Raw genomic sequence first — 18,859 nt, forward strand, 5'->3', positions numbered from 1 at the left:
ACAATATCTGAAATCCGGCCTCCAAAAAGTGTAAAATAACACTTAAGTGCTAATAACATTTAATGGGGTTGTCAGATCTTCGATGTTTTAGGCTCATTTGAAAGGTCTTTCGATTATCTAACTAACGATGGGTCGCATGTTGGACCCGGACATAATTTTCATTGAAATATCTTAGATCCGGCCTCCAAAAAGTGTATAAATAACACTTAAGTGCTAATAACTTTTGATAGGGTTGTCAGATCCTCGATGATTTAGGCTCATTTGAAAGGTCTTTCGATTATCTACTATCTTAATAACGATGGGTCGCATGATGGACCCGGATATCATTTTCATTGAAATATCTGAGATCCGGCCTCCAAAAGGTGTATAAATAACACTTAAGTGCTAATAACTTTTGATAGGGTTGTCAGATCTTCAATGTTTTGGGCTCATTGGTAAGGTCTTTTTAATACCTTTCTGAAAATGTATAACATGATGGGTTTTCTTGCAAAAACCACCCTTTTTACAATCTTCCGGACATACGCCAAAATCGTTTTTTTAGCATAACTTTTGATGGACTTAACTAAACTTGCTGGTTTTAAATAGAGACCTATGGGACCTTAAGACAGATCGAATGAGACTAATACGGTCAAACTGTGTTCATCCAGTCCGGAGATAATCGAGTGACAATTTTTTTGTCCACCCACCTACACACATCCACACAGACATTTGCTCAGAACATGATTCTGAGTCGATATTTATACGTGATGGTGGGTCTACGAGGTCACATCAATAAGTTCATTTTGCGAGTGATTTTATAGCCTATCCTCAGTAAGGTGAGGAAGGCAAAAAGACTTTTAAAATGCATTGTATACCTGCTCAGTTATATTGCAATCATAAATTTTAAAAAAATCTTATCATTGACGAACTTTTTTTTTTCATTGTGCAACGGAATTTCACAAAATTTTTAAATATTTTTAGTCGATCCCAGACAAGCTAAATAAGATTTTAAGCGCAGGAATATGCATTTCAATTTGTTTTTAGTTGATAAGACTTCTATTTCCATTGAAATTTTGAAGTTTTTTGAAAAAATATTTTCTTGACCCCTGATTTTTCGGACCGATTTTGAAGGGGGAGGGGGGCTACAAAACTTTAAAAAATATTTGCAACGGCCTTACAATTATTATTGATATAATTCCCTTTTTTTATGTTGTTCTTAACAAATTTCAATAAAATGTCCAGGGCAGATGAATTGAAACTTTAAAATGCTATTTTTTTATCAAAATATTTTAAATATTTTTGGAATTAAAAGTTTAACAACTGTACTATTAGAAATGCATTTTCTCGCGTTTATATTCATATTTAAAATGCTTGAACGAATATAAAAATATTTGGATTTTTTGTACAGTCAAAATTTTCAGAAAAAGGTGTTTTCCCATATAAAGCACCATGGGAGGAAACGCATCGTGGCCCAAGTTAATTATAGAGAAAAAAAATATTTTAATAACAAGCCATACTTTCAACACTGGCATGGAAAAAGTGTTTTAAAATGCATTTTACACTAGTTCAGTTGTTTTGCAATCATTAGTTTTCAAAAGATTTGGCAAAAACAAAAATTTCGGCGAAAAAAAAATGCGTCGAAGGCAAAATCATGGCATTGATGGAAGTCGTCACCTTAAACAAGAATATGAAACACAACTTTCTAAATATGAATCTTCTCTGAATCATCTCACATTTAGAAAATTTCTTTCCGCCATATCGTGTACCACGACTTGTAATTTAAATTTTATATGTTTTTGTATTTTTATATTTTGACTCCCTTCATTAAAGAAAGAAAAACTGTTTTTACTTGTGATGACTAATGATTAAAGTTGATTTTTTCTTCAGCAGCTATCAGTTTATTCAGTCCAGAGAGTTTTATCTTCTTAGTGTAATATATATTTTGGCATCAAAGATAGATTGAAAACAATCACCAACTTTTCCGGCAGCACTGCCCGTCGCCAGTCACGGCAATCCGTTGCGCCAGCCAGCAGCAGCTGCCTACTGCGTTTTAGGCTTTACCTTCTTGATTGAAGCGCACTTTGCATGAGTCAACAACGAACCCTGCGCTCCCTCCTACCCACTAGCCGAGCCCACTGTCCCATAAAGCCCACAACCCGCAAACCACAATCCGGAGGCACTTCGAGATTACTCGCTCTCTCTCTCTCGCTCACCGTGCTTGATCGGTCACCAGCCTGCTTCTGCTGCTGCTGCTAGACATTCAAACTCCACCCATCTCCACACAAATAGTTACACTCCGCCTACTTTTCTCCTGTGCCGCTCTCCTCACACTCACACACACGCTCGATCGTCATGTGTTCTCTCCCGCTCACGGAATTCCCGTGCGCTCAATTCGGTAGTTGAGCTTCTTATTCAAATTGCTCACCGCGTTGCGATCGTTCGCTCGTCCGTCGATCTGAATGAGTGGCCCCTCTAGCTTCCTTGTTTAGCACCAATACATGGCCGCCACCAGAAAGCCCTTCACGGTGTGCCGTTGTGTTGGTGGTCGATCCCGTCGTTTTCTGTGAAGAAAGAAGAAGTCAGTTAAAAAAGCCACACATAGTCGCTTTTTATAACGTTATTAATTTTAATTCCATTCTTCGTCATTTATGCTCCGTTTAGCTTCGTTTCTTCTTGTCCGGCGGATTCTTCCTCATACTTCTTCTTGTTCCGCTTTCCCATGATGCACATAAGCCGCGCGTGATCGCCTTTTGCCTTTGCCTCCTCCGCCGTCGTCATGGGCTGCCGCCACCGACCTGTGATGACTGATCGGCGGCGCAGCGGTGTTTTTAGGGGTTGGGGTTTTAGAAGTTAACTTGGAGGCTTTAAGTGGACCTTTTCAAATGATAGGCTTGATTTCATTTTTCATTTTAACGAAGTTATGCGAATCCGTCTCTGAACCCTCAAAAATACCTGAGCAATTGTACATTCAGTGTGTGAAATTGAAACTATTTTCTCCCTCTGATTTTGTTGACCTCGTAAGAAAACATAAAATAAGCAAAACAAATAATTCAAAATTTTATATTTCATCGTTGTCGTGCTCACCTTTTGACCTTCACAGATTCCCAAAATTTGATTTCAATCCTGAATTCTTCCATAAAACCGAAAAAAACTCCGTGCGTTGTTGTGAAAGAAGTTTCAATCTTGTCGTACTGTCTAGACATACCCTAAAATTTGCTGTGAGTGTGACAACTGTCAGACAATTTTCCAGAAATATTTTTTATTAATTAGGTTAATTCCTGAAAAAAATCAGCTAAAACTTGTTTCTTCTTTTGCAACCACGAGATCATTTTATACATTTTTGGGCCAATTGTAGAGCTTGGCAAAATTAACATTGTTCAAGAAAAACTAATTTTGGTCAATTCTATCAAAAGTTATGGACAAAAGGCGATTTAAAAATGCTCATTTTCAAATTGAGATTAAATGAGTTAAAAAAAGACCTCCGAGATATTTTCAGCAAATGTACTTAAGGATGTGTACATTCAGATGCTTCTAAGAGCGAGGCCAAACTCCAACTCCACCAAAACTTCCCGTTTTAAGATAGAGCTCTTAAGCAAAGTTGCTCAGAATGGTGTCCTCTACAATTTTGAAGACACTGAAGCGCTATCTCGTCATCCCGCCAAAATAAAAATTCTGAACCACCCTAATATGTGGACTACTCTAATGTCCATTATACCAAAAGATGCCCCTTTTGACCCTGACCATTTGTCCCGAAGACATCAAAGCTCTAAATCTTAACGTGTTGCCGCTATCAATTTTGTCACGCTAGATTCGGACCACTGCACAGCACTGTGCAATGCAAAGAATAGCCAACCAAATAAAACGTGTTTGTTATTGTTTACATTACGTGCTCTCGTTTTTGTTTTGGCCAAATATTAAAACGCGTTTGTCTCGGAACGTCAAAAAACGATTAGAAAGGGTATGGCGGTTATCCAGCTTTTCCAGTCAAAAAATAAGTGAAAATTTGACCATTTTTTCCAGTTTGGCATGCTGAAGAACCCTTCAGAAAAAAATCTGGTGAAATTTGCCCAGGAAATGGTCAAATTATCGCTTTGCTTGGTCAAAACAACTTTATTGTTGACAAATATGACACCACGAACTAAATTTTGGCCAACCCTAATCCCACTGTGCCTAGACTTGCGACAAGATAGCACTACAACGTCGATTTCAGCACATTAAATGAACCTGAAGCACCATGCGTCTCCATAAAAAATATTTTTTGTTATTCTTTTCATGGAGCTGCATGTTACTTTAAGTTCGTTTCAGGCTACCCAGACTACTAGCTGCATTTAAAAGGCCTAAGCGTAAAATAAATTTAAAATTATTTTATAAAATATTATGTAGAATTACAATAAGAAATATGCAAAACATCAGTTTGGGAAACCAACTCAACCGAAATGCTTTAGCATGAAATTTTCCTTCGGATTCTTTGCTGTGTACTTGAATATTCAACAAAACTCGGGTGAGTTTTCAAAAAGCCGTAAGAGCCATCATGACCTCTGACACTATTTTTTGTTTTTCTCGAAAATGAAACAAAATTTCATTTATTTCAAGTTTGGGGCACTTGAAGGACGTGTAGATGAACAATCTCGAGCATTTTTGATATTAGTTTTTCGTAAGTAGGTCGAATACCGATGCAAAAAGGACTTTGTTTACCAATGGCTCTTACGGCTTTTTGAAAACTAATCCGAGAAAACATCAATTTGAATTCTAATACAAATGGGTGTTAAACTGCCCACCATTGAAAAAACGGCTAATATCCACTTTTTCCAAAAACGAGATATTAGCACCAGGTGGTAGAGGATGTTCCAACGCATCTTCTTAAACTTGAATTTTACTGAAATAGTGCTTAGACTTGGCTGCCGATGCCAAAAACTAAACGGCTAATATGCCACTCTTATGGGAAATTGCCTTGACGGAGATTTTGTCACAAACACTAGAACGCGTTTTTCTCGGAATACTTGATTTGGCATAATAGCCGAATTTTCAATTATGGGCAGTAAACGAGTGTTTAAAAATATTAGTTTTTCAGAAAACTTGTAAACTTCATATCAATGGGGCGTCATGAAAATGTTTATAATAAAATCAGCTATAATTATTCGATTATGTACTACAATTTTTCAATTTTATTATTGAAACGATCACAAATTAGCTTGAGTCACCCTTGGCCCGGCCTTCGAACGCCTCTGCCCTTGCTCGATCTTTTGAAGTTTCTCGACTCGTCCATCGCAACGTCGTCATCACCGCCGCCGACGTCGTCGTTACTTCAAAAGAGCGATCTTCAACATTCCGTTCTTCGCCTCCTTGATCACCTACCCCCCCCCCCCCTTCCTTCTTACAAATCCACCCCTCCCAGATATTGCACGGTCCAACATTTCTCATTCTCTCTTTTATTTTATGTTTATTGTATAAATTCTACCGACTACCGCCGTTACGCGCGTCAAGATCACTCTCCTTCGGGTCGGGTTGGGCGATCGTGGATCGTCCGTCTCCCTCTAACCGAAGAATCAACTCCGGCAGCCGCTCCGGTTGGCATCGATGTTCTCGCAACCTGCTGCCTGTCTTTAGTGTTGGTCTCCCGAACTTACCCGACTGTACTCTTCTTGTACATAAACGGGGAGCCCCTCGTGATAGAGCGAGAAAGGGCACACCTCACTACCACTACTGCGACTACTGTGGCGGTGGCAGCGATTGGAGGCCTCAATTAAGGTGGTGCACAGGTTTGGCTGTGTGTGTGAGTCACCCCCCCTCCCTCCCCCCTACTTCATGGGGAGAGATAGCACCGGAGAAGATAATTTCGTTTCGTTTTAGCTACTGCTGCAAGTTACGCACCGAACCCGGGAGATGCTTCGAGGCCGAGGTCTGGCCTGCTGCTGGTTGGTTGCCACTTTGTTCCACCATCGGCGGGAGTTTGGTGGTTTGACGATCGATAGGTCGCCTGGAAGCTGTGGTGGGTGAAATATTGGCAGCGGGTAGGGATTAGTTTATTTATTAAGTCTAATAATTTTATTTTATCTAGAACTTTATTAAAAGTAAAGTTTAGGCAAATATTAACATAACTTATTAAGATTTATGTGACTTTGTCCTAAAAGAGCGTCAAATGATCAAAATCAGTATTTCAGGTAAATTGTTTCGCTATTGATAACATTATAACGTCCGAAACATCCCACATAAGATCTTGATTGGACTTCACAATCAGTGGTTGCTTTAAGTCCTTTGAATTTTAAATGGTATTTAAAGCATAGAAATGATTTGAAATCACAGAAAAGCCTTAAGAACGTTGCAATTTTTTTCAAAGTTTATGTTGGCCTGGAAAATCAAAATGTTAATGAAAGTAAATGTTTAATCAACTCAAAGCCATTTAACATGCATTTACCTTCAGTTATAATCATATTTAGCATGTTTGAACTCCTTTAAAAACGTTTTGAATTTTTATGAAGTACCAATGTACAGTTCCCCAAAAAGTTTTTTTTTCGCGAAAAAAAAATTCCGTCAATACATCGATATTTTGAAAACTAATGATTGGAAAACAACTGAACTGATGTAAAATGCATATAAACACATTTTTCATCCAAATGTTGAAACCTTGGCTTGAATTTAATCTTCTTCTGCTATATAAAAAATTTCGACGGTTTTGTTCGAACGCGAATCAATTCAACACGGAACGTCGGATCGAGCTGCTCTTTGCTGCGTTGGGTTCGTATAAGTCCAAGGAAGGTTCTTACGCCAAAAAGTGACAACTTTGGCCACTCTAGGACCGATTCCGGAGCATCAGCAGATTGTATGGGAAAAGTTGCGTAAAATCGAATTTTGATCACAGGAGGCTGAATAAGCAAACAAGCTATACGTCAACAAACAAAAAAAGACAAGACGGAGTTTGTCGGGTAAGGCTTGTTTTTTATATATATTTTTTCGCTGGTAACTTGTCTTGGACATTTAAAAGCAATTTAGCCAACTTGAACCTTCAAATTAACTAAAGTTATAATAAGAAATATTTAAATTACATTAAAACCTTATATTTATACCAAATAACTTTATATCTTAGATTGAATGAAGTTAAAACTCAATGCATGCAATTACTTCCAAGAGATTACATAAAAGTGTCCACATGGTTTATAAATGATCCCTTAACTGGAGCACTTAATATTTTGAGGAAACAAATTTGAACATGTTGGATGTTCCTTTTAGTTAAAAATGATACTTTTATAGTAGTTGCTATGCAAGTTTTACCCATTTTTTTTGTTCAAGAATCTAGAATAATCTAGAAAACGTCACAGAAATATATTTTCAATAGCGTTTTCGATGGTATTTTTTCCACCAGCATCCTGATTGTACCACATCAACAACTCCAGATAAAACTTAATGTTTAAAGCCTTATCAAAAAGCAAATTTATTGTCTTATTGCTACACACTGAGGCGAGTAAGCATTTTTGTTTCATTCTTCGACACATATGAGCAAAATTGTAAACAGTGAGTTGGCTGGTGTTGTGGTAAACTTTGAAAATGTTGCAGCACCTTTTTCTTGGGACTTTTTTGTAACAAGCTGTACAGTTACGATACTACAAATATAGTTAAGGAAGGATTAGACCACGGCAAAAAAAAAAACAAACAAACAAACAAACTCGCACATTTTGACAGTTTACCATTTTGTCTGCGTTGTTTGTTCGCCAACATTTGTTTGCAGAAACGTCAGCTGGCATACATTTTGTCGAAAAGTGCGAGTTTGTTTCTTTGTGTTTGCCATAGTCTAATACCTCCTTTATGATTGTAGATGGTGTCATTCACTCTTGAAGCAATGATTGTCAATTATGGCTCTAGATATATAATTCAGAAAATGTACATCAAAATAAAAAAAAATAATCAAGTTATGTAGTATTTATGGATATGTAATCTGCAAACAAAATGTAGAAAATCATTTTTATATTGATTCTTTCTGAATCAAGATTTTAATGTTTTTCTCATACAAATATGGTTGACGAGAAGAATGATGTTGTTGTTGTTCATTTTATTAGGGGAACTTTAACCCTCCCGAGCGAGCTGGGTCATTCTCCTCCAACTCACACAGCAGTTGGTCACGAATCCTAGGTCCATTTTTCGATATCTCATAACGGTGGTGCGGTACGACCCCTTTCATTTTTCTGAATTTTCACTCAGACACGTTTCTAAGAGATTTGTAGCTCAAAACCGTGAAGAGATAGAAATTTGTAGTCAAACAAATTTTGTGAAAAATTGGACGCCCAATTATATAGCTCAAAATCCCTTTGAGAACGTATTTTTCTTTGAAAATAATAATAGTTAAAAAGAAGTTTTAAAAGCGCTGCCATTTCCCGTTATTCAATAATCAAAAATCGAGAGACATGTAATTTTAAGGCAAATTAACTTTTTAAATCTGCAACAACATAGAAAAGTATTTTTTCATTTAGAACATTTTTCACATTTTTAAATTACGTGTTTTTTGTATCTTTGAAGGGTTACTTTTTAGAGTGTACCAATGTTCTACAAAGTTGTAGAGCAAACGAAATCAAATATTTTGATGTATTACATGAGGGGTTTTCCGAATTTTTCGAATTAGTTTTTTTAAGCGATGATTTGACCAGTTTTGTTTAGTTTTAACCCCTAAAACTCAATTGTGTACTTTTGAAAGTATTTATTTCGGAAAATTTTGCATAAAAATTACCCGTTGAACGTTTGTTGAGGCTCGTGCACTACTTGAATGTAAGGATTTTTTTTAAATAAAGAAACAAGCCCGATACTGCTGCTCATCATTATTTGTTTTCACAAAACTCCCTTTATTTGAGCAACGATACTTATGCAAAATTTGAAAAAAAAAATCGAAAAAAACACATAACTCAATTTTAGTGGTTAACTTCAAAAAAACTGTTCAAAATCATAACCTTAGAAAAAAAAACTTTTTCTTTAAATTCTGTTAAGGGACCATCCATAAACCACGTGGACATTTTGGGGGGGGGGGGGTATGGCGATTGTACATGCTCCATACAAAAAAGATTTATTTTTGTATGGACAATTGTCCACGAGGGGGGTGGATTCGAAATTTCCAAAAAAGTTTCCACGTGGTTTATGGATGGTCCCTAACTCGTGAAGAATACATAAAATCCCCTACCAAATGAAGAAAACCGGAAAAATAACAAAATTGTTTCAACCCACAGTTTAATAGACATGAGACGTTTGTTCAAGGTTCAAATGATTTTTTGTTTCAAAATGTTCGAGAAATTTGAGTTCAAAATGTTGCTGCTATGAAGTATATATCGCAACGAAGGGAATAACAAAAAAACTTCGCTTTTCTTGCTACTGTGACTGCTAAACCGAAAGCCATGTAATGTAATGTGAAAAAAGTTTGTAGCACTTTGCATGTGTTATAAAAATTGCAAAAAATAAAAAAAATATCCCGATGAATATTCTTATCCATCCTGCTACCCATCAAAACTAATTTGCAATGAAGTCGTCCGAACCACTAATGAGACCCCGCGTGACTGATTCTCACCTTTGACATTTTCTCCCCAAAAAAAAACCGTGGGCATCTAAATAAATTCCACCGGGGGTCTGACATCACGTCGGGCCAGCCCTCAGAACAAGTTTCGAACAAATCAAAACAACAACCATCCGATAAATGTTTTGGCAATCAACGACCGTTAAAAAAGAGTGCACCCTCGTGTTCTTTTTCAGGCTGATTGGCTACGGAAATTTACATAATCGTTTGAAATAATTGAAATTTACAAGAATGGTCAAACGACAATCAACAGGGGTAGAAGAATTCGCGGCCAAAATAATAATTTTCGGGACATCGTGCGATCTCTGTCCGACCTGCGGACGCATCCCGGGGCCGGGCGGCAATAAAAATAAAATTTTCAAACTAATTGATACATTAAAATCAGCCGAAACGCTCGTAAATAATATTTAATTTCCGAAAAACAGCTTCGCCGTGATTTGGCTCAAATTTCGAGGACTCCTCATTTTTATGGGTGGGTGCTTATGGGTTTTGCTGTGTGTTGGATCGTATTTTGTTGGTGTCCAGGTGGGGGAGGCCACCGCTGATTTGGACCAAATGAGCTGGCAGCCCAAAAAGAAAAAGGTCCCGTTGAAAACGGTTCCGAAAAAAGCGAACTGCGGCGGCCGATAGAAACAAAGCTCCCTAACAAGCGCTTCCACGTGTTTCGAGCGTTACCGACTCAAGCAAAGCCATAATTAAAGCGAAAGAAGGCGGGTATTTTGATACTTCTATAAATAGTTATGATCGCATTAGTTGGTGGAGTTGTTAAACATGCTGAAGGTTTTAATGTGAGATGGGACTGTGAAAAAACCCAAAAAATAAGTCTTTAAAATAAAAAAAAATATTCTGAAACAAATTTGATGTATATTTATTTCGAAATGACTTTACGGACTTTTTATGAAAAAATATTAATCAAAAACAGATATTGCTTTGTTGAAATCAGTTGAATAAATCCAAGTCTACATTTCAACTGCTCAAATTGTGAAATTCTTAAGAATTTTCAACACTCAAAACTTCGAATTCAAAATTCGAGTACTTAAAACTCAAATTCAAATTCAAACTCCGTGACACTTAGTCTAAAACGTTAATTTGGTTGAAAAATAAGATCCGAAATTATCTGCGTTACGTTGACCAACTAGTTCTTTAAGGGTGATGAGGACATGTTTTTATAAAAAAAAATGAGATATTTGTAAGTTTATCGCTTAAATTACAGCCATATGTTTCACCATTTGTTTAAATATCGTAGGACTAGCAAATAAAATTAACAAGAACTAAGCTTCCTAGACCTACCTTCACATAGCATCAGTGGGGGTGACATTGGGTCTGGGGGTGAGATTGGGTCAAAGTGATTTTTTTCGGATTGTACCATTTCTCAGGTTCTGCTCAATGTTACTAAATTCTGTTAAAAGGGTTGTGTAGGGGACATCTTAAGATGACTTAACTGAAAAAATCTCGTTCCTATAACAAATCCTGTCATTTTGACAGCTGTCTAAAGTTGAGGTTTGTTTTTGGCCAACAATAACCTCTCGAAAAATCATTTTTTAATATTTTTTTTGGATTTGCTCGAAAAGTGCAAAAATGTTTGAAAATCTCTACAGCTACAGCATGTCAATACGATTCCCTCGAACAAGAAATACTGTTGGATGACTTGTTTTAACCATATCTTTGTATTTGAGCACCATTTTAGTTTCATTTGACCCAATGTAACCCTCTCTAAGGGGTGAGATTTGATGAATTTTCAAACGATTGGCATTCAACGAAGAGTTCATCAAATTCCACCATATATTGGAAAAATGTTTGTAAACTATCTTAGAACAATTCTACGTTAATAGATTTTCGATGGTATTTAAATTGTTTTTGTTACTAAGAAATTACGAGAGGTGTATCGTTTTTTTACCCATAGTCACCCCCACTGACGGTACAGCGATTCCACGTCAAACCATTGATCCAGATCAAAAGTGCTCCGATTTGGCTCAAATTTTTCATAGGAGTTCCTTTGACAATATAATTAGAACCGTTTTTTTTTCTCGTGATATCAGAAAAAAGGTAGCCTAAAATTTGAGTTTTGAACGATTTTCACAAGAACCACATTTTCCCAAAAATATCTCCGCCACAGTTTAACCAATTCTAGCTTGCCACGTCTCAAAAGAGAGGGAATTGTTATCTGCCCTTGTGGATCAATCGGACCGCGCACTGGACTCACACTCCAGAGGTCGCCGGTTCGAATCCCGAGGCGGACGCAAAAAATTCTAAGTGTAAATATAGGTATTCGGTGCCCTCTCCCCGTGCCCATACCTTCACACTTAGGAGACCCGGGAGGCGGAGTCTTGTCGCAAAAAGAACGATACACGCCTGTGGATCCGTTGACGAAACCGTAAGGTTTAAGAGGGCCACATTATAAGGTGTTACGTCGATTCCGTCCATTGGTTGAGCTTTCAATGAAAAATACTAAGATATTTTAAAAACATGCCTTACTACATCTACATATCATATGAAAACTGTATTTGCTGATTTGAAGGCCTCGGAACCTAAAAACTAACAGATGCAAATATTATTTTTTGATTTTATGATGGCTTTATTATTTTCGTAAAATATTCAAAAACGGTGATTTTATGGAAAAAATATATCGGAATTTGGAACAAAAATCGAACATAAAGCACCATGCGTCTCCAGCAAAATGTACTGGGAACTGATTTCGATGTAGAAGCATAATGCTGTACTTTAAGATCGATTGGTACACCGAAATAAGATTTTTTTTTTTTTAAGGAATCATATTTCAGAATCCTGTTAATGGGTATTCACCATTTTTCGAAAAGCTACATAAAACATCCGTAAAAATCATAGAAACATATTTAAAGCTGTGAGCTCATTGGTCACGAGACCACCAAAACAGTAAACAAGATTTTATTTGATTCATTTAATTAACATTTTGAAGAAATCTGGAGCAACATATTCCTTATTCATCCAAACTATTGATGTTCTGTAAGTTACAACCATTTTATATAATAGCTGTATCATACAGCACCATAATGGTTGTGTTCAAAATATTAAAAGTTTAATATGAAAAATATTCAAAAACTTTAAATATTCGTATTAGGACCAAAATTGAGCATGTTTACAAAAGTTGATTGTTTTTGTTTACAAAACATTTGAAAAATGGATTGATGATTTATTCTACAACAATGCTAAAGGAAGCTATTTACGAATAACTAAACCAGTCTATTAAACCTAAGGTCTCAATGAAGTCTCCTGAAAGGCACTTTTTTAAACAATTGATTTTAAAAATAATAAGACGATTAATTTAACACTCTACCGCCCAATTTTTTTTATTTTTTTTCTTTCTCCCTTGTTTAGGAGGTCATTTTGAGCAACTTTTGTTCTACTTTGCTTCTCTTGTTTTATGTTTTCTCGTTTTATTTTTAGCATTGTGGATAATCGCAATGAGGGCGCATCGAAATAAAGACGACCGGTTACGTACAGGTTAAAATCAGACTGACTCTTTATTTACACCGGACATCAAACTGTCAATACGATGACACGACTAATGACGCAAAGGGCGAGTCCACAGACTCCGCCACAGTACTCCCTCCAGTTACACCAGAAAGCGGATCCTATGACCTGATGGGGTAACTTTGGTGCTAGGATCATCTAGTGGATGATTTGCAACGTTTTCGTCACACAAAAAAGCTGGTTTTAATCTATCCAAAGAAATGCGCTGTCGCTTTCCGTTAATCAACAAATCTAAAAACTTCTCATGTCGTTCTACAACTTCAAACGGTCCATCGTATGGTCTCTGAAGGGGGCGTTTAACTGCGTCAATTCTAACAAAAACATGACTACATTTAGATAGCTCATCTTGAACAAACACTAATGGTTTTGCGTGATGCATCACTTTCTGCGGCTTCAGTTGCCCAACTGCGCGCTGCAACTGCTTCACGAAGTCCGACTGCAGAGTTCCGGTTGTAGCAGGTTCGAAGTATTCACCGGGAAGTCGCAATGGCTGGCCGTAGACTAGGTCGGCGACCGAACAGCCGAGGTCCTCCCGCAGCGCAGAACGCAGTCCCAGCAGAATGATGGGCAGCCGGTCCACCCAGTGAGCAGAATCAACTGCCATGATTGCAGCCTTTAGCGTCCTGTGGAACCGTTCCACCAATCCGTTGGCCTGGGGATGATAGGCCGTCGTCCGCGTGTGCTTGGAACCCGTTAGCATCGCCAGTTCACGGAACAACTGCGACTCGAATTGTCTCACTTGGTCCATTGTGATCTGCTCCGGCACCCCAAATCGTGCTATCCAAGACGAGCAAATTGCCCGCGCGACGGTTTCGGCGGTCATGTCGGCTAGTGGAACAGCTTCGGGCCATCGTGTGAACCTGTCGACGATGGTGAGCAGGTACCGTTGACCGTTCGATGGGGGTAAGGGTCCGACTAAGTCCACGTGTATGTGTCGGAAACGTGCTTTGGGAAGATTGAACGATTCAAAGGGTGCTCGGGTGTGCCTGTGAATTTTGGACTTTTGGCAATCAACACAGCACTTCACAAAGCTCCTCACATCCTTGTTCATAGAACTCCAAACGAATCGGTCAGATAACAGACGACGAGTTCCTCGAACTCCCGGATGTGCTATCGAATGGAGGAACTGTAGAACGGAGTTACGGTGCTGCGCAGGGACAAACGGTCGAATTCTACCGTCCACGGAGACGTCACAGTAGAGTGGCTTGGTAGCAAGCGAGGTTTCTTTCAGCACCAGCTTCAACGACGTGCCCGAAGTCAACAGCTGCTGCAGTTCGTCGTCGGCAGCCTGGTCCACCGCCATCTGCTCGTAGTCAATCGGACAAGGCATCGAAATTGTCGCAACCCGCGACAGTGCATCAGCCACAACGTTGTTCCTACCGCTGATGTGTCGAATGTCGGTCGTAAAGCACGAAATGTACTTCAGATAGCGCTGCTCGTGTGGAAGGCGGCTGTTGGAATTCGAAGCCATCGCGAATGTCAACGGCTTGTGATCGGTGAAAATCACGAATTTCCTGCCTTCGACCATGTATCGAAAATACTCGACCGCTCTCTTAGCTGCTAGCAACGGCCGAACGTTGAGTATTCCTGTTGAGTTCGAGAAAATTTCTCTGAGAAGAAACCCAAGGGTTTCCAGGTTGCGCCATCCAGCTGTTGCAGAGCTGCCCCCGCCGCCGTGTTAGAAGCGTCCACCATTAATGCCAGCGGTTTTCTGGAATCCGGATAGTGCAGCAACGTGGCTTCCGAAAGAGACCGCTTACACTCCCGGAAGGCTGATCGGGCTGCCTCCGTCCAAACGAGCTTTCGGGTATCGTTTTTCTTGTTCCCGGGGATGAGGTTTCGCAACGCAAGCTGGATATCAGTAGCATGTGGGATGAATCGCTTATAGCTGTTCAAGAGCGCTAAAAACCGCCGCAGATCTTTCACCGTCGCTGGTTCCGGGAAATCGCTCACAGCTTTCACACGATCCGGAAGCGGCAGAACACCTTCGTGGCTGACGACGTAGCCGAGAAACTCAACTTGATCCCGAGCGAACTTGCTTTTGGCCATGTTAATGACCAATCCGAAATCTCGTAGGCGCTCGAAAACCTTCCGCACGTGCTGCTTGTGCTCCGCCGCGGTGGCAGATGCAATACAGATATCGTCCATGTAAACGACGACGAAGTCCAGGTCGCCGAGCACCTTATGCATGAACCGCTGATAGGTCTGCCCCGCGTTGCATAGGCCGAACTGCATCCTGGGGAACTCGTAAAGGCCGAACGGTGTGATTACGGCCGTTTTCTCTATATCCTCCTCGTTCACAGGGATTTGGTGGTAGGCGCGAATCATGTCCAACGTTGTAAAAATGGACTTTCCCTGGAACGCATACAAAAGGTCGTGTATATGAGGAACAGGATACCTGTCAGGGACAGTCACCTTATTGAGCGCGCGATAGTCACCCACAAAACGCCACTGTCCGTCCTTCTTGGGGACACAATGTAGAGGACTTGCCCAGCTGCTCGATGAAGGACGCGCTATTCCAAGATCGCACATAACCTTGAACTCCGCTCTAGCTGCGTCGACCTTGTCCGGTGCCAAGCGACGAACCTTGAATGCAACGGGGGGACCTTTTGTTTCGATGATATGCTTGACGTCGTGCTTTGCAGCTGTTTGCATCGAGTTCAGGACGGTGATAACCCGGAATTCCTGCAGAAGGTCTCGGAACGGATGGTCGAACCCAACCGTAGTCACGCCGAAAACAGCCGCAGATGTCAATCCGGCCGATGACTGCAGTCCTGTTTTTCCGTCGGTGAGGCGATGGTTCTTCAAATCGACGAGAAGACCGAAGTTTGCGAGGAAGTCGGCGCCAATTATTGCCATCCCCACATTCGCAATCAGGAAATTCCAGCAGAACTTCCTTCGAAGGCCAAGGTCGGTGTTTACGCAGCGAGAGCCGTAGACCTTGATGTTGCTTCCATTTGCGGCGTGAAGCTGGATGTCAGATGTTGGGTTTCGTTTGTCTGACATTTGAGCCGGAACGATTGACACGTCCGACCCCGTGTCGATCAAATATTTTGTTTTGCTCGAACGATCGTAGATCAGAAGACGGCGACTTCGCGATAGGCCGCCCACCTCCGCCGAAACAGGTGGACGATCACTCAGTTTTTTTGAAAACTGACACGGCTCTCGGCACCTTGTGGCCCGAGTACCATACTTCTTGTGGTACCAACAGATCTCCTCCGCAGAACGCCCGGACCTCGATACAGATCGGCCCCTCGAAGTTGATCTTGTCCGCATCCTCCGAACCTCCGCCGTCAGGAAAGCAACTTGTTCGCGCAAATCGTCTGTTGACATATCCTCCGAGTGCGCAGCTGTTGATACGGCTTGTCTGCTTGGACCGGGATTCGCAGCAACAGCGGCAACGTTCAACGCCGACTCCAGCATCTTGTCCGCCATCTCCGCTAACTTGGTCAAACTCCCGTCGCTGATGGCAAGTATCGCTTTGACGTTCGCCGGCATCCTCTGGAGAAACAGCATCTTCAGCAATTCGGGGTTGACGTTCAATCCCATTGACAGCTCCTGCATTTTGGCCAGCAGGTGTGTGGGACGCATGTCACCGAGGTCACACGAACCGAGAAGTTGTTCGAGTTTGCCTTGACATCACGAAACGGGAAATGAGCCGACTTTTGATTGCGGGATACTTGTTGGTTAGAGGAGGGTCAGTGACCAAGTCCGCTATGTGGCAAATTGTCTGCTGATCCACTTTGGCCACTATGTGATTATACTTCGTGTGGTCCCGAACGACGCCGGCCAGGGCGAATTGGGCCTCAGCCTGTGCAAACCACATGGCGGGGTCGTTGCGCCAGAAATCGGGTAATCTCACAGCTACCGATGCGGCGACGGCGGCATTCTCGGCTCCGGCGGCCTCCTCGTTCGCATCCGTGTTTGTTTCGACCTCTGGCATTTTGCCTTCAGTTTTAACTTTAGTCGTCGGGGTCACCAGTGTGGATAATCGCAATGAGGGCGCATCGAAATAAAGACGACCGGTTACGTACAGGTTAAAATCAGACTGACTCTTTATTTACACCGGACATCAAACTGTCAATACGATGACACGACTAATGACGCAAAGGGCGAGTCCACAGACTCCGCCACAGCATTTTTATTGTTTAGTTTATGTTTGTTTATGTTGGTCTATTTTACCTCCTCCTTTCATTACATTTTGCCTTAGGGACCATCCACAAACCACGTGGACACTTTTTTGGAAATCTCAACGTCGTTTCTGGTTGCACCGGAAGCAAAGCAAGAACGCCCCAGCAGCTGGACACCGAGTTGCGGCTGAGGACAAAAGCAAAGGCCAGCAGAGCCAACAAGACCCCTACACAATCCCCCTTCCCTTCCCACACCTTGTCTTTAAAATCAATCCCTTCCCTACTAACCCCGAGTAGGCCGCGGGTAATCGGCTCCCCTCCCACTAACATTTACACACAAGATCCTCTGTAATTATTAAGTCAAATGTAATTACAAAAGCCGACTCGGTCCTAACCAGGTCCCAGTACCGAAAAGGACCTAATAAAAATAATTTTATGAAAAAAAAAACCCTTGAATCTTCTAAAATTGTAAAAGTTCTTTTTTCCAATGCTTTTTGAAGATCAAATATTGGTTGAAAAATGGATATTTGGCGAATTTTTAGATCGAGCCCGTCTAGAAGCGGGGTTGGGTTGTAGAGGGTTAACGTCAAGTGCGTAAGGGTTTTGTAGTTTATCAGTTTATCAAACATTTTTTAGCCACACGCTGAGAGAGTGAGATACAGGAGATACAGGGATCAAGTGTCCTCGAGGATCAAGTCGCCTCACTCTCCCCTATAAATTTGTTCATTACAATGTTTGTAGATATGGAACGAACGAGAAATTTGAAGGTTGATCAGACTCTGAAAAAGCTTTTGGAATTTTGAACAGTGCCAACAAGATTGCAGTCGCGTCTCGCTCAGATATAAATTTTTCGATAATTAAAATACTATGTCACTCTGTAAGTGGATTCTGGCGAGTCCCTGCCGCGAGGGGAATGGTTCTTTATTTCACTGGGACTGCATTTGATCCTGGCCGCTCGCGCCAAATTCTATTATCTTATATCCCCAAGCCATGCGTGGCCCCGATCATTGATTCCTGCGGTTCCAAAGAAGGAATGCGGCGATATGGCCACAGGCCCAAACCAAGTGGACAAATATTCAAATGAAGATATCAAAATTAATAATTCGAAGCGCTGATTCCGATTGGGATGGATCTGTTTTTTTGTTTTGTCTCAACCCGGGCGAGCTGTAACATGAGCTAGTTTGGCTTTATGGATCTATTTGGAAATTTGACTACAAAGTATTCAACTAATAACATTTATGAGTAATGGCCGTCCCGGAGGCTTCTGAGGGGCTTCCGATGGGTAGGCAGTGCGGCATAATTTTCCAATATTGAGCTGGCCGCGGCCAGCGAGGAACATTCGGCGCGGATTAGCCGCGATCCAAGCGTCGGACAGTAACTGATAATGGTTGCGGAATCTAAGAAGCCTTAATGTGTCTATGGCTCAGCGTGACTCCGAGCTGCTGCGTCGTGGTTCGAGACCGGTCCGATCGTATCCCCATGAGGTCATCAGCCATCACGATTTGGACTTTTGTTTCATATATTGCCTATAGATATGGTGAGTAGAAAATCGAGGTTGTTTTCATGGCAGTAATCTACTTATATTCAAAAACACATTACACAGTTTGTTTATTACAAATAAAAGTTATATTTTCAATAAAATCGAGAACAATTTGATCAGTAACCAGTTCAGTAATGTGCACTCAATTTGGTC

At 40.6% G+C, this 18,859-nt stretch overlaps 1 protein-coding gene across 1 annotated transcript; it reads right to left on the minus strand.

The window, feature by feature from the left end:
- Positions 1–2,464: 2,464 nt before the first annotated feature.
- LOC120413094 (uncharacterized) lies at positions 2,465–16,661 on the minus strand. Its single transcript, XM_039573801.2, has 6 exons — positions 15,452–16,661; positions 14,680–15,391; positions 14,213–14,623; positions 13,419–13,981; positions 5,851–5,963; positions 2,465–2,540 (listed from the first exon to the last, which is right to left on the minus strand). The coding sequence occupies exons 1-6, from the start codon at positions 16,625–16,627 to the stop codon at positions 2,465–2,467; spliced, it is 3,051 nt and encodes a 1,016-aa protein (XP_039429735.1). The 5' UTR covers positions 16,628–16,661.
- Between the last annotated feature and the right edge of the window lie 2,198 nt (positions 16,662–18,859).

Source organism: Culex pipiens, chromosome 2, assembly GCF_016801865.2.
Source record: "Culex pipiens pallens isolate TS chromosome 2, TS_CPP_V2, whole genome shotgun sequence".
NCBI lineage: Eukaryota > Metazoa > Arthropoda > Insecta > Diptera > Culicidae > Culex > Culex pipiens.